The 17,541-nt window shown below is 42.4% G+C and overlaps 1 protein-coding gene across 1 annotated transcript in view; it reads left to right on the top strand.

Annotated features, from left to right (window-relative positions):
* The window catches only part of LOC136626924 (guanylate cyclase soluble subunit beta-2-like), a 77,515-nt gene extending 69,631 nt beyond the window's left edge, over nucleotides 1-7,884 (top strand). Inside the window, exon 14 of the mRNA XM_066601910.1 lies at nucleotides 7,641-7,884. Within this exon, the coding sequence (XP_066458007.1) occupies nucleotides 7,641-7,884 (244 nt within the window). The remainder of the gene's footprint in view (nucleotides 1-7,640) is intronic.
* The last annotated feature ends 9,657 nt before the right edge of the window (nucleotides 7,885-17,541 follow it).

A 17,541-nucleotide genomic window follows, 5' to 3' on the forward strand; every position in this document is an offset into this window, starting at 1 on the left:
CGATTGAAATTAATTGGTTCTCTTATCTGCGTATTGCCCATACTAATTTTGTGTGTGCAAATACGCCCGTGTAAATGGGGGCCTAAGTCTATAGAAGTTTCTGCTCATCTTAAATAATCTCTTCCCTTTAATAGACCAACCTGGAAGACTAATGAAGCAAAATCCATGATCATTAAATACTAATTATTGCAGGCTATGAACACTTTTGCAATTAGTATATTTTATCATCTTGATTAGCCACTTCACAATTAGAGATGAGCGAGTATACTCGCTAAGGAACATTACTCGAGCGAGTAGTGCCTTAGCCGAGTATCTCCCCGCTTGTCTCTAAAGATTCGGGGGGCCGGCGCGGGTGACAGGTGAGTTGCGGCGGGGAGCAGGGGGGAGAGAGGGAGATCTCCCCTCCGTTCCTCCCCGCTCTCCCCCGCCGCTCCCCGCCCCCCGAATCTTTAGAGACGAGCGGGGGGAGATACTCGGCTAAGGCACTACTCTCTCGAGTAATGTGCTTTAGCGAATATACTCACTCATCTCTATTCCCAATCAACTCAGTTTTGGCCTTCCTGACCAAGCTCCATTTTTAAAAAATCTGACATGTTTCCCTTTATGTGGTAATAACTTTGGAATTCTATTACTTATCCAAGTGATTTTGAGTTTTCATGACACATTGCAATATATGTTTGGTAAGTTTTGTTCAATATGCCTTGCTTTATGTATTTAAAAAATCTAAATTTAGAGAGAATTTGGAAAAATTTGCATTTTTCAAAATTTGTCATTTTCTGCTTTTAAGACAGCCATACCACATAAAATAGTTAATAAATAGCATTTCCCATATATCCACATTATCCAGCATCATTTTATAACTGTTCTTTTATTTCTTCAGGATCTTGCAAAGCTTTTAAGTTTACCATCAATTTTTGACATTTTAAAGAACATTTCCAAAATAAATTTTAGACACCGGCTCAGTTTTCTAAATAATTTTTATTAAAGGTTTTAAATCGTAGTGGTATAGAAAGTAAAAAGGGGGGTGTAGAGTAGAAATGAGGCCTCGTACTAACAGTGGTAGGGGAGAACAGAGAAAAAGAACAATCAGGGGAAAAGTGCCTTGCACTGGATTAAGAAATGAAAAAGAGATGGTGGAGAGAAGGCAAACATCTGAGCTTAAAGTTATAGGAAAACAGCAGGGGTGGGGGTTGTTTTCCCAAAGTGTCCATACAATATCGTATTTGTCAATGGTGTTATGCAGCAAAGTAGTAAGATATCCCATTTGGTGGTTTTCTTTGATACGAGTGTAGAGATTTGTGAAAGAAGGCAGTGTAGTTCTCTTTCAAAAAAGGGCTATAAGACATTTAGCAGCTGTCAAAATATGAAGAAGTAGTTTGGTACCAAGTCTACCAAAATTCTTCGGCGGAACATTGAGCACATAAATTAGGGGATCAAGTGGAAAATCTGTTACCAGTTCAATTTTGCATTGGCTTTGAGGGACCTGTATATTAAAACTCCCCATAAATTACCTCATTTTGTAAACTACAACCCTCAAAGTAGTCAAAACTGCGTTTAGGAAGTTGGTTAATCCTCTAGGTGTTTCTCAGGAGTTACAACTAAGTGGAGGAGAAATTTCAATATTTCATTGTTTTGCAGGTTTTCAATTTTAAACCAAATTTCTCTGCTGCTCAATAATATATTGCAAAAAAAACTCAAAATATATTACCCAGATTCTGCACTTTTTAGAAATACCCCACCTGTAGCCCTAGTGTGCCACCCGAGTCAAACACAGGCATCAGAAATGAAGAAGCACCTTGTAAATGTTGAGGTTTCCTTTTTTTTCACTTCTTGCAGACACCATTCCAGGTTTGTGGAGACCATGAAGCGCTAAAACATAAGAACGACTCCCCACCCCAAACACCCTATTTTGGAAACTACACCTCTTAAGAAATTCATCTAGGGGTGTTGTGACTATTTTGACAGAGATGTCTCATGGAGTTTGGTATTATTGAGCCATGAAAGTTAAAAATTAACATTTTTCCCACAATATGTAATTTTAGCCCCAAAGTTTTAATTTTCATGATGGGCAGTAGAAGAAAAAGTACCTCACAACTTGCTATCAAATTTCTCACAATTAAATAAATGTCCGTTATGTGGATATAAACTGCTGTTTGGGCACACTATAGAGCCTGGAAGGAAAATAGCACTATTACCTTTTGGCTCAGATTTTGCTGTAATAATTTCCGGATGCCATGTCACATTTGCAGGTCCCTTGATGTACCAGTAGAGAGGAAAACCCCAAAAAGTGACCACATTTTGAAAACTACACCCCTAAACTACTTCACTGTATAGGTGCTAGCAAGTACTTACTGTACATCTATAAAGACCGAATATTCACACAATGGGGAATTTTTGAGAATTTTTGAAATTGTCTCAGCACTGGAAATCCAAAGCAAATCTGTAACATGGACTCGTCCTAACTGTTACATGAACTCACGAGATAGATAGAGATAGATAGATAGACATATATGAGAGATATAGATAGATTGATAGATAGATGACATACATAGAAAAAATATGTTAAAATAATATCTATACTCTTTGTCAAAGAACATTAAGAAAGAGTTGTCGGATTCGAATAAAACTTTCTCTGCGTGATTGTAACATTGACATTGTGGAAAATTGAACACTTGAAGGGGGGCTCTAGCACCCTGTTGTACCACCTCTAGGTTGAATGCAATATGTGGTACAGGCGGGCATGGAGGCTCTAGTACTCTGTTGTACTGCTTCTAGGTTGAATACAAGATGCGATACAGGTGGGCATGGAAGCATACAGGTTCCTGCGGCATATCAGTTCACATCTCCTGTAACTGAGTCTCTAGATTGTGCAAACTCATAGTCTGACACTTGAAAAAGGCCGTGCGGCCGAAACGCGTTGTGTATTGCATTTTATCCTGTACATTAAACCGTGGAACCTTTCATCATTGCTGGTTTGTGCCACCCCTTGATACGCCATCTTGGATTAGGAGGCGCCTATGCCAGGGGCGCCTCCACGAAGTAAGTTACATAACTGAAATTTCCATATGCATATTTTCCATTTCCTATGGTGTGAGCGCTGAGGACTTTTTTCTATTTCATATCCATTTCTCCTCCCTCATCATATGATCGCAGTCTCCTCTAGCCGCTCTCTCATATTTATATGAGATTGTCTCCAGCACCTACGAACTTCCGTCTTCCTCTAGAGTTTGGGACCATCTACCAACTACATTTCCCAGCATCCTTCGAGCGAGAGCTTTTCCTCTATCTTTCTCATAGTCTGTTGTAGTTGGCCTCCCAGATGATCCCATATATGTTGTATGGGTGATAAATCTGGCAATCAGCCAGGCCACGGTAGTGTGACAATGCTGCAGACACATTCCTGTGACCCCCCTGTGTGTGCAGCTAAGCATTTTCCTGATGGGAAATGCCTCTTGGAAGTCCTGCCATGAGAGGAACACATGTGGCTGCAAGATGTCCTGAACATATCGCTGAGCTGTCGTTGTTCCTCGTCCCATACTAGGGGTGACCAACTGTAGTATGTGATGTCCCCATAGACCATCACACCAGCAGCTGGGATCAGTGTACCATTCCACAGCAATGCAGGATTGAGGTGCTCACCCCTAGATCCCCAGACACAAACATGGCTGTTGTCAGTGACCAAACTAAACTTGGATTAGTCACTGAAGAGAACCCAGTTCCACTCCATAGCAGTCCAGTTTAATTGTTCACAAGGCAATAAACATTATGGGCACTTTCAAAATGGGCACCGTATTGAGCACCAACCTTTACAGATTTGGCCCCTTCGTCTTAGGGTGCATTCACATGGGCGAGCAAATCATGCTAGTTTTGTGCCTTGCAAGACACACAAAACTCGCATGAAAATGCAACCCAGTATTTGAAATGGCTGTATTTACATGGACAATTTTTTACTTGCAGCTATACTGCAAGAGGGAAAGATCGCAGCATGTTCTATTTTCATGTGGGTCTTACAGGAGAGTACAACATGTAAATCTGTGGTCTCACACACATCGCACAGCACATGGATGGAATGTTTGTGTGCTGGGTGATGCAAGTCGCACCAAGAATGTCAGGCGCAACTCGTTCTCGTCTGGGTGAATGCTTCCTTAGTAACATTCCACATACAGGATGGAGTTCCCAACCACTGTTTTCCATTTATTCACGTGTCCCCATACCTTTGGACTACCCTCTATATGGATAAAAAAAGAAAAAGGAAAAATGTATCTGTGTTTGAGACTAGAGCTGTATGGCGACTTGGCCAACACAAGTCGCGTGACCAGAGACTACATTGTAGCCCTGAAATATCGCATCATAATTCAAGTCAATACTATCATGTTGCAGCTCGCAAGTTGCTGGTACCGTGACCCACCAATCACAAGAAATCCTCAAGAAATGTGTCCAGTAGCTCCCAAACTGTTGGACATGTAGTGGACTTCCAGTGCCTCAGCAGACCAGATGTGCGACCTGAAGAAACATTTGCAAAAGGCTCCTCTTCTGAGATAAAATAGAGCACATGGATCTTGGAAACAGGAGCATTCATAGTTATTTAGTTAACTTGTTTGTGCTCTGCATGTTTGCAGAGGAAATGCCTTCCCCTTCATGCGTGCCCCCCATCATTCAAATAAGACATTTTATCATGTATTTCTTTGTTAACCCCCCCACCGTTTTCTTTTCTGTACCCAACCCAAACCATTTACAAATAAAGAATTTATTACCAAAAAAAATGTAGCCTGATAGCATTGAGAGAGGAGCCATGCCTAACATCCACATCACCTGAGAGGTTCAAAACTGTTTCACATCAGTCTACACTCCAAACAGACATGGAACACAGTAGCCATCTCAAAAGAGATAATATTATGTGGGGCACATGATAGGATAAGCAGTGATTTTTTATTTATTTTTTTAACAGGTATGTAAATAGCCTTGCGTGCTGTTCGTGGAATAAATGGACAGCACACAGCGTGATTTGCCCGTATGAATAAACCCTTACTCTTGACTTGTGTGCCAGAGCAAAGGATTCTGTGAAAAAGCCTTTGCAGTGAATGAGAACCTGGATTGGCATTTTACTACCCATGACCCAAAGATGAAAATTATTTTTGTCCAAATATGAGGAGATTGAATTCTGATTAGCATTGCTTGTCCTGATTGGCCAGATGATAAAATTGGGCTGATTTTTGCAGAATCGCATCAACTCAACCTGATTTTTAGCAAAAATGTGTGATGAATGTGGCTCAGTGGTTAGCACTGTTGGGGTCCTAAGAACATACAAATGTCAGATTTGAAAATAGAACTCCAGTACTGCCAGGCAGCAGTGCTAACAACTAAGCCACCACATTAGTTATTTCTTCCCCAAAGGAGGAACAGAACCAGTAGAATAAGCACAAAGAGGATGTAAAATCTCCATACAGATGTTACCCATAGTCAGATTTGAACCTACATCTCCAGCACTAACAAACATTTCAGGAGAAGTACAAGAATAAACACAAAGATAACATTAAACCTCCAAACAAATGCCCTTGGTTAGATTTGAACTCCAGCACTGCCAGGCAGCAGTGCTAACAACTGAGCCACCACACTTCTTCCTTCTCCCTTCTTCAGAGTGGAAGAAAAAAAAGTATAAACACAAAAAGAACATACAGATAATCCCCTTATTGCAAACGTTCGAGTTACGAACTTCGCTAGATATGAACATAATTGTCCTGCAGTATGATGTAATGCCATAGCATTACATCACTCTGTACAACGATTGAACAGGCATTCTATCAAGTCATGTCATAGGCACGGCTTGATAGGCACTCTGCATAGGCAGCCCTGGACATCCCATGATCTTATCGCGGGGGGCAGTGCGGGGACCCCCAAATTTCGTGTGCCGGCAGTTTCTTACAGCCGACACCTGCCCACAACAGCTCTGATAATCCATGCTGCTCATCAGAGCTGTTAACTCAATTCTGACAGTGGCATTTAAAGAGTTAACAGATCCAATGAGTGGCGCAGCTTATCTGATCGGGTGTCGGCTATAAGAAACAGCCGTCCACCACCTTGTATGGAGTGGGAACGCCCCGCGAACTGCCTCCATACAAGCATTTGTTCAGATATACGAACAAATGCACTTACGAACAGCTTCCTGGAACAGAACCTGTTCGTAAGTAGAGGACTTTCTGTACAAACTTAATGCAGATGTTGTCCATAGTCAAGCAAAAACTTAGAAGGCCAGTGCCAGAAGGCAACAGTGTTAGCCACCAAACTTCTTCCTTCTTACTCCTCCTGCTGCTTTTTTCTCCAGAGGAAGAGGAGCAGTAAAAGAATATCTTATTCTCTTTCTCCACCTTGTCAATATTCTCCCCCCTATTCCTCTCTTTGTTCTTTACCTCTGGAGGATGAGGCGGAGGAGGAGGAGGAAGACGAAGAAAGAAGAATAAGTATGGTAACTCAGTCATTAGCATTGTTGTCTTGCAGTGCTAGGTTCAAACCTGACCAACATTTGTGTTTGTGTTTCTCCTTCTCCCCCTCCAAGGAAGGAAAAACAAGTATGGTGTTCAGTTATTAGCACTAATTCCTTCTCAGAGTTCTAGGTTCAAATCTGACGAAGGGCAATACCTGTACAGAGTTTTTCAAAGTCCATGTAGATGTTGCCCTTCATGGGAGTTGAACCCCAGCACTACAAGGCAACAGTGTTAACCACTAAGCCACATTCATTGAATGACCACCACACATTAGGGACCTTCTAGAGGCCAAATTAGTGAAACCGATTTTTTTCACTCCCGTTTACTTTAATTCACAATTATTTTTGAAAAATTGGGTCAGACACTCCCAACGTGAATATTTCAATAACCACTCATCACTAATTATGATCAGTTGTTTTGTTCTAGAAGTAGTGCGTTCTATGGGCTATGTCTAGTATTGCAGTTCATTTCCATGTCCAAGTGAATAATAGCTGGGCTTCAATATCACATAGAGCCAATGGTTTGGGAAAAAAGAAGACCCTTTTTTCTGATCCTTGACAACTCCTTTAACCCTTTCCAATCCCCTGTCTGACGTCTAAAGACATTCTGATTGAAGGCTGTACAGCTCCAATGTCGAAAGACGTCTGGTAGGGTATTCTTACTGTAGATTACTGGCCGCTCTGTTGTCGGTGGCCTCTCCAGCATGTCACATACCACAGTACTGGCTCTAGCCAGCAGATGGGGCCATTGTATAATGGCAGAAAGAGAAAGCTCCCTAGGAAACCCTGGATGCAAAATTGGATTGCAAAGGGTTAACATACAGCCAGAATGACCTACACAACTTGAGCTGCATTTTAAAAATGGCATCACAGAGAACTTGTAACCGATAGATTCTGCGGTAACCAGATAAAGTCAAGAGCTAAGAGTTTGGAATTGTTGTTATTGTCCTATAAAAGTGAACATGGCAGAGGCGGATATTTATGTGTTTACACTCCAGAGCTCCATTTATGTCTTCTGGTTATAAAACGAAAACTCAGGAGATTTGTTTTATAAAGGAAAAATCCCGCATGAGGTTTATTCTTCCTATTGTTGAGACATTATGCCCCAGAGAAGCTCATAAATAATCTTTCCCTGTCTTATCTCTCTCTCTTATTTGAGATGTCTTAAAGATAAAGAATTTGAAATAACTGCACGGGGGGAAATCGATGTAAAAGGAAAAGGCAAAATGTGCACATACTTCCTGGTGAGAAATGTAACTGCTCAAGAAAACGAGATTTTAGGAAGACCAGCAAAAGAGACTGATTCAGGAAGGGAGTCTTCCCAGTCTCTACATGAGGATCTCAGCAAGGGCAGCTTGCAAATGACATGTCCTCAAGGTAAAATTGCTACGTATGATCATTGACACTTTAAATGCCCAATCTACAGATGAAATATAATGTTTGCTTTTCTTGTACAGCAACACAGGAAGAATTTATCCAGAACTCCGGCCCCCCTATACCAATGCACTATGATGATAACCTACTCTTTAGTGACAATGGGGGGCACCAAGATCTAACCGGTACGTATTGTTTCAGCCTTATAGTTACTGTATATTCTGAAACAGTAGTTTTTGTATTTATTACCATTTCGAACAACAGAATAAACCCCTGTATAGTCATATTGCTGTTATTAATGCATCCATGGACTGGCCTATAAGGTGATGAACTATCTCACATAATGTATACATCATATAAGTTTGCTGTATCAATAATAACATGTTATTATGCTTTGCTGTTGTGAATGAGGGATTAGAAATACTCACATAAAGCAGCTTTCAACTCCATGCTAATCGCGGGACAATGCTCCTATTGATTGCAGTGGGGCCGTGCAGACTTGTGTTCGAACATGGCGTTTTAATGCTGCGATTTTTTTAGCGCTGTCTGATCTATTTTTGTGTGGTTTCCGTCTCTCTGCTCCATTTTTGGAGGGGAGAAACTGAAATAGAACTGAAAAAAAATTGATGGTTTTTTTCCCTATTGATTTCAATAGGGTTTTTTAAAAAAAAAAAAAAAAAACAGAAACGATTCCGTTTGCACTATTTTTCCATCTAAAAATACGGAAACCCGATGGAATGGAAGCAATGGGCAGCATTCTTCTACCATCTGAAAAAAAAATGGAAACCTAATGGAATAGAAGCAAATGGAAGCCTGATTATCACGGCCGCATAATAGGACAAAACAAAACTATTGATTTCAATAGGATTTCAGTGGTTTCGTTTTCAGCAGATCACTTCTCGTCCGTTAATTGCACAGCCAAGACAAGATAGGACCTGCCCTATCTTTATCACACATAGTGAATATTACGTCTAGGGCAGGTCCTATCTTCCCGAGTTTTTTTTTTTAAACTTCTGCACTCTGGTGTGGTGTTTGAAAAGCCGGCGAAGAGGAAGAAATTCCCCATCGTTCAGGCGCACCTACGCTTAGTGCCAGCGATTGTAGGATCCCCTACACGCGTCTGAATCTGCCATCATTGAATGGTAACAAGATGCAAATGGAATCCAAGACACAAGTGTGAACAGAGCTTAATAAATTGTAGGAAAGTTGTTTTCTATAGTGTTTATAAGCATTTTAGTAGCCATGTATATGTAGTTCATGTGATAAAGAAACCAGATTTACACTGTATTGTAACAGTCAGACAGAAAATCACAATATTATAGCCAATCCTTGGTGTATGCAATATTACAGCTAATCCTTGTGTAAAGAGATCCCGTCTTTTTGTAAGCTACTGTTCTAACATTAAAAATCCTACTTTTTGTAAAACGAATGCAGACAAAGCGATATGCTGTGTGCTGTGAGAATTAGCATCTAATGACAGCTATTGCTCAGGTTATATGGTGCCCTGTGAAAGTGAAATATAATTTATATGTGGCTCTTTCTAAAATGCTGTAAGATATTGCTAATCTCTGAGCAGTGCAGCAAGACTATTGAGTATGTTCATAACACCACATCATCTTCATTTTTGGAATATGTTTATAGAATGCTCTAATATATTGTATCTTGTCACCACTGGAAGTAGGGGTGTTGACATGATGTAGGCTGCTTGACAGTCCAGTGACGCCCCCAGTAGCTGATTGGCTGATGCGGTTGCTCACTGTCCCTTGAACCTGTAGCTTACTGTGGGGCTGCCGCATTATGAATTCCCCTGCTCTCAGGCTCTGCCCTCCCATCTCCCCTGGCAAAGCCCTGCCGCGCTTTCACTTACCAAGACGCCAAGCATCTCCCCCGGTGATCCGCTCCCCCACAGCTCTGCTCACACTGCAGCTACTTGCGCCCCACAGCTCTGTCGTCCAGGCCGTGCCCCCGTGTCTCTGTGTTCCGCCTCACTACTTTGTCCCAGCAGCCGACACTCTCCGCCACTGTGGCTGCTGACAGTCCCCCCCCCCCGATCAGTTTGTGTTGGGGTCTGCTCTGCAGGGTCACTATTCGCTGTGTGATGTGGCTGTCAACAGGCGCCACAGACATTCAGAAGTGAGCAGCCTGCCCCGATAACAACCAAAAAAAGAAAGCCGCTATGTTCCCCAGCTGTGGCAGTAGTGACAGCGGGGACAATGCTCGCGGTAGCCGGCACTGACTGCAGCAGAGATACCATGGCTCCCGGTAGAGTGTTACAGCGGGGCAATCATGCAGCCCCACGGTAAGCTACAGGTTTCAGGGACAGTGAGCAACCGCATCAGCCAATCAGCTACTGGGGGCACCACCGGCCTGTCAAGAAGCCCACATCTTCTCACCACCCCTACTTCCGGTGGTGACAAGAAACAATATTACTATATATATATATATATATATATATATATATATATATATATATATATATATTGTATTCAAAAAGAATGTTGCCAAAACAAGAACTGACCTACAACAACCAGAATGACACAAAAAGATAGAAGAACTCTCCTCTGTTATCGATTCCACTGCAGTGGAGTTTTAGGTTGTCTAGTGTCACTTACGGTCACCGTATCAAACATCTGTAAGGCACATTGAAAACTTGAAGTGTTCTTCCATCTTTTCATTCTCGTTGTTGTATGTCAGTTCATGTATGAATAAATCAGCTTTCCTTTTGCACCTTTCTCTTTGACTCCCTGTGTGTATACAAAGGTTATTACACAACCTTCTGCCACTCTGCTCTACAGTAATGTCTAATCAAAAGCTGAAAATATCCAAGAGGGATGATTGAAATTTCAGATTTCTCCTGATATCTAGCTGCCTGTGCTTTCTTGTCTCGTTAATTCAGAAAGGTGTTAAAAGTTGGGAGGACCTTTAGGACTTGAGAAATGTTTTTATAGGTATGCAAATAATGTCTGAGATATTAAAGGGGTTTTCCAGCTCTAAATAATTGATGATCTATTCTCAGGATAGGCCATCAATAAGCTGATCAGTGGGGGCATGCCACTCGGAAACCCCACGAATCAGCTGTTCACCAGACTGTTGTTTAATTGTACCAAGCTAGAAGAAAATAGCTCTGTACATTGTGCAATGGTCTGCCGTGGTATTGCAGGCACATCTTCTATCCTCTTCAATATCTGCAATACCATGCTGGGCCTCTGCAATGTATGGAGCTGTCTGCTTCTATTCTGGCTCCATACACTAAAATAGCGACCCGGCGAATAGCTAATTGGCGGGGATCTAGAGTGCAGACCCCTGCTGATCAACGGTTGATTACCTATTCTGAGGACAGATCATAGATTATTTAGAACTGGAAAACCCCTTTAGTAGCTTCACACCTCAGCAGACTTTTCTGTAAGACTTGCTTACATGAACGTAAGCTCATTTCAGTCATGCAAATACGCCACGCACACATTTTTTCACCTGCTGTGTTTTTCATGCACAAACACACCACATGTTAGTGCACACAAATAATAAGCACGAAATCACATTTATTTGTGTGTACATGCGCAGCGAATACACACACCAGTTTACTATATATGTCATACATAGTTATGCACACCCATTGATTTCAATGGGCTTTTATGGTGCGCTGATATTCAGCAAGATAGGTAGTACTGCGTATTTTTTCATGCGATCGCGCATCGTGTGAAGGAATGCGCTCATGTGAACAAAACCATTGAAATGAATGGGTTCTATTCACTGCGTATTATGTGCACAAAATTTGTGTACGTAATACAGTGCATGAATATGCTCTTGTGAAAGCGCCCTAAGGGTTTTCCGGATTTGTATGTATGTGAACAAGAATGTTCTAATCCATTAACTGCAAACTTCTGATATGATGGTACATCTGTAATGATAGGGCAGCTGGAGAAAGGCAGAGTAATAGTACATTATTTTATAATAATGATTCACTGTGTTTTCCAGGAAAATGTGATCGTAAGAGCTATGGGAATGTCCAAAATGGTCGTCGAGTTGAAGATAGCCGTATGAAAAAATCAAGAGAGAAGCAGGAACCTGAGAACGCTCATGTCAGATCACACTTCTGTGTTCTCATTTAATATTTGCCTAAAAGAGTTTCCCTGACTTTCCTTTCAAGTGAATAGGACTGAACCGCAGTACCAGGTCCAACCACTACAAAATGTATGGCGCTGTACCTGGTAAACAACAAAAGAGATACAGCGCTCACCTGAGTGTCTTGTCTCCTTCAATTAGTCGATCATTATGACTTCCATGAATCGGATCATCACTGATCTCATATCGATAGCTTATCCTGAAGATAGGTCATCAATATTAAAGCAACACTCTCTGATTTTAGGACAAAATTGTTTCCTGGGACCATAAGGGTAGGGGAGTATATTACCTACAATTATTCTTCTCTACCCTTTCTCGAATCCACCTGTTCTGGGTCCTGTTTTCAGCCATCCAAGATGACTAAAACAGTTTTCAGACTATCTAAACCAGTGATGGGCAACCTTTTGAGCTTGGTGTGTCGAAATTGGCCGAAAAAATGAGCATAACTCGGGTGGTGTGTCACTTTGAGAAAAAAAACATAAATTCGCAATAAGATGGCATTCCTTATGTAAATTAAGATGGTTGACGCTATTTCTACTAGCGGGAAACAGCACCCATAGCACAGGCCCTCATCTCTCCCAGCCTTTCCCTCATTTATCTCAGTAATGAGGCTGGTGATTGCTGGTAATGGCGATCATTTTATGTAAGCCTTAGGCTGTGTTCACAATATGCGGAAATTCCGTCCGGAATTTTCCCGCGGCTAATCCCGGGATTAGCCAGCCATGTGGACGAGATTTCTCAGAAATCTCATCCACACGGGATGGTGAATCCGTCACAGCAAAGCCGGCGTGGATTCGCCAGATGCAGCCTGTCTATTTTCTTTAAAATCCCGCTGTGGCCGCACTTCGCTCTATGGGAGCACCGGCCGCAGCGGAAAAGCGAGCTTCCAGGCTGTCTCAAAACCCACGGCTTAGTACTGCGGGTTTTGAAGCAGTGTTTTTCGCGGTGGAAATCTTGTGGTTTTTCACTGCTGCTAAACCGCAAGATTTTCGCCGGGAATCCAGCGTGTGAGAACCCAGGCTATTAGGAAAATAATCCCTCACCCTAACCCTCCAGGCCTGGCAAAATGAAATGCAACATAACATGCAGAAGTTGCTACTAATACCTCTTCAGCTGCAGCTCTCGTGCTGTGCTGCCACTCGCTCCAGCTCCCTCCCTGTCCTGCCGTGGCTGCCTGTCCTAGTGGCGCTGCCGCTCCCTCCAGCACCCTTCCTGTCCTCCCTCTAGCGGCCGCAGTCCTATTGGCTGCGCTCCCTGTCTGGTCCTGCTATCAGTGCTCTGTCTGCTGATGCCAGCGCTGCTCCCTGTCCTTGTGGCGCTGGCACTGCATGTATTTTTGCCGCAGGCTCCCTCTCCTGTGGCCCCTGCTTCTTCTGGTGCCACCGATGGCTCCGCCGCCGATGCTGGCCCTCCTCAGCCCACATATCTCCCCAAACAATCACAAGCTGGGGGCGTTACTGAATGTGAAACTCCTGTATTATGTCGCCACCCCTAACTTCCGGTGGCAACATAATACAAGAATACCATTTTATCCTCGGCTACTGCACCTGGCCGTGCAGGAGCCGAGGATGAAACATCCTTCTTGGCATGCAGCCCCATACTTCTCTGTATGCGGCCGTGTGTCAGCGAAAATGGCTACGCGTTTCAGTGCCGACACGTATGCCATAAGTTCGCCATCACGGACCTAAACTCTACAGTGCTTTCATGATGTTAGATTTCTAATACACTATACCTGCTCTCTGATTGGCCAGAACTGATCATGTGATCGGCACTGGCCAATCAGAGAGCAGAAAATAGTGTGAATTAGGTAGTTAGAAATTTGTTACAACCATCTTGGATAGCCAAAAAAAAAACGGTGCCCAGAACTGGGGGATCAGAAAGGCGATAGAGTAAAACAACTCTGGTTAATGTACCATCCACCCCATCCTGTCCTGGGACAGACAATTTGCCCTGAAACCGAAGGGTCACTTTAAAGGCCCAAAAACACCTTTGAGTTTAGGTCCACCTGGGATGAAATTACTGCAGATTCTACTTATGCATGTGTGCAGGTAAAATCTGCAGCAGGAACTCTCTGCATGGAAATTACCCTGTGGTATGGATTTTGAAATGTACACCATGTCAGTTTTTCTTGCAAATTTTAACCACAGATTTCATCTTTTTCAATGCAGCAGGATGAAATCCACAGCAAAATCTGTTTGTTACAAATGCGGATTTTGTTGTGGATTTGCAGTGGACCTACACTAATAGTCTGGACCAGAGATGCACAACCTGTGGGTCAGGATCACTACTGAAGCCCCCGAATCTTCTTTTGGCATAATGTACTGAACTGTCAAATATGCAATACAATTTATTGGGAACCCTTATATGGGGTCAAGGAGCAACGATGCCTTCGAATACTAATACTACACTGACTTCACCGGTTGAGCAACACCAATTTAAATTAAAAAAAACAAAGAATGTATTTTATATTCCACGTACATAGATTGCATTCCAATAATTCTGACCAAAGGAATCATTTGTTTTCATTTTTCTTGAATACGGTAAGTGCTCACACAATGTGTGTACAGCTTATCCTTGTAGGAAGGTGTGCTTCAGAAGTGTTCTATATACAAAAGTTATTGTGAATTGAAAAGTTGCAGAATCTTTGCTTCAGTAATATTTGGATGGAGTTCTCCATTAGGGCTCGGTCAGACCAGCGTTTTTTGAACGCATGTAGGTGCGGGAAAAAAACGCATGTGTAAAAAAATTGCATGACCAAGGCGAGTTTTCAATCTGTACTTGTGTGGTCACACGATGGCAAAATTCGCACATAAAGTGCGGTGCCATCGCTATCCCCTGCCGTGACTGTGACAGCTGCAGCAGGGGTTTCCTTAGATGTGACACCCCTGGATGCTGTTACATCCAGGGGTTTCACCTTGTTAATGGGGCCAGCGGCATCAGCGCTGACCCCATTGAGAACATACAGAGAAGATAGCGAACCTCTGCCACAGCTGTGGCAGGGGATTTCTTCATCTCCGCGGGGAGTCCCCTTGTGACTGAACACTGACAGGACTGTCACAGTGTTCAGTGACAAAAGGACTGCCCGCAGGGATATAGAATTCCCCTGCCATAGCTGTGGCACAGGAGCGCGATGTTCTCCCATTGCTTTTAATGGGGCCACACTATATGTGCGAATTTTAGGTGCGTTTGCGAATCGCTGCCCTATTTTTTACAGGTGCGAATTTTATTTGCATGAAAAAAACGCGCATGTGACCGCTTTGAAAAGCATTGGTTCTAATAGATGCAAATCGCAAACGCACCTAACATGCGTTTAAAAAAATGCTTGTCTGACTGAACCCGTAAACTGTAATAGTTCTCCATAGGCAAAAATGGGATTCGAAAGGTCTGCCTCTCTTACTTTATATGCATTATATTTTAGAATAGGCACTTCTGTGTTCATATCTGTGGGATTATTTCCTGAGTAGGACATAAGCAAACCTCTAAAGCTATGTTCACACTGCATATGTTGTGTCCAGAATGCGTATGGTCGGGGAAAGGCATCCTACATTTATGCCAAGCATACCCATAGGGTATAATGGGCTGGACATATGGAAAAGAGTGTTTGATATATGTCTAGCAGGTATACATCTGCAAAACTTCACCTGTATTAAAAAGGCGTAATGGACTATGCTTTTCATGTATACCCAAAAAGGCTTCACTGGGTGGTGTATGCTTTCTACCATGGCAGTCTATGGATCAGATATGCAACTGTATGGCATATGGTTGCATAACTCAGAGCTTGACATTCGGCACTAATGGCTTTTCTTGCTTATGCGCTGAACGTAAACGTTACGCAATGGTAACACTGCCTAAGGGTGGTTTCACACGGGTGCTAAAAGCAGAATTAGGGAACCAATTATTTACATTTACAATGGTTTCCTTCCTATTAGCGATGTTTTCACTGATGTGATGTTTTGAGAACAAAAGATCGCAGCATGTCCTATCATTCTGCGCTGCCAATTTTTTTTTACCCCCCATGTTTCCCTATGGAGCCTCTTTTTTTGTCACATCGCAACACACAACGCAATACTTGTGTTGCGATGTAATGCAATTTTAACATTAGAAAGACCTATTGACTTTCTCAATAAAAAATTGCGTGATTTAATCGTGGGCGGCGGTGATGCAATATTATTCTGAAAAAAAGCATTGCTGATGCTGATAAATCACGGGAAGAAAGGCGGGATTTTCTCGCGGCAAAATCACGATTTCCTGTGTGGAACTAGCCTTACTGCAGTTGGAACCAAATTTTACTTAGATTGATGGACAAGCTAGACCGTGCAACAAATCAATGGACTGCTCATGATTAAGAGACATTAGGGTCATATTTTCAGTGTCATTATACGACAACTTTTGTTGTCCAGTTTTAAACTATTAATGGCCTTCTGTCGGGACAAACCATCAATAGTAGTTTGGAAGGGGGGAGGTGGTCTGCTAATCAGGTGTTCACCTGGTTTCTTCAGGAAACAGACAGCTCCATTCTCATTGTAGTGGCTAGGCTTGGTATTACAGGCCAAGTTGCCATTTACTTCAACGAACTTTGTTTGCAAGACAAAGACAGGTCACTGCGAAAGGAACAGAGCTGTCTGCTCCCTGCAGAAATCAACTCACAAGCGCACTGAACACCTGATAAAAAGGTAAAGTCCCCTGGTGCAGGCACCGAGTCATGACCGACTCCTAGGATGACATTACATTATGAGGTTTTCTTGGCAGACTGTTTTTGCAGGGTGGTTTGCCATTGCCTTCCCCAGTTATTTTTACCCCCCCAGCAAGCTGGGTAGTCATTTTACCGACCTCGGAAGGATGGAAGGCTGAGTCAACCTTGAGCCGGTTACCTGAACCCCTCATAAGCGTGTACTTTCACCGATCTACTATTAATGGCTAGTCTTGGGGGTAGACCATCAATAGTTTACACCTGGACAACCCTTTTTAACTTCCTGTGCTTCCTTATAATAACAGCTGTCTGTTATCAGAAAAATGGTGCAATATTTTAATCAGTATCACCCATTTAGTGTGAAAATTACTGCACCGGGTTTCTGGCATCCATTGATAGAGGCATGAGCCCCTTTGCTTCATTCATTGCCTGTAGCACTCTGGGAATGTTAACCAGGGCCATAGTCTGTCATTTAGAGATCTTTACCTTGTTAGTATATTAGTGTTTTCAAATCTAGGTAGCCATTGACTGATCTGTGTCATCTTACTGTCGGCGCCATCTGTACAGTGAACCAACTTAAGCAAAATATCTACTTTGTCTTCCACCTAATCTCATGATGCTTCAGCCACACTTGTGGAAGTTGTCACTGAAGTGCTGTAGTAGTGTTGTTCTAATATATAACTTGTGTGGTGAACAGGTACTGTAGAAGATAACCAACTTCAGCTCTAGAATAGTCGGTATTTTCTGGTACAGTCACATGGTTTACTTACAGAAGTAAAATTAAAATGTATCTACTGTATCCTTACTAAGAGAAAAATCACAATTATTCACAATTGTTCCTTATGCAGCTGTCTATGTATATCAGGTGTAGTGT

This window comes from Eleutherodactylus coqui, chromosome 1 (genome assembly GCF_035609145.1).
Source record: "Eleutherodactylus coqui strain aEleCoq1 chromosome 1, aEleCoq1.hap1, whole genome shotgun sequence".
Classification (NCBI taxonomy): domain Eukaryota; kingdom Metazoa; phylum Chordata; class Amphibia; order Anura; family Eleutherodactylidae; genus Eleutherodactylus; species Eleutherodactylus coqui.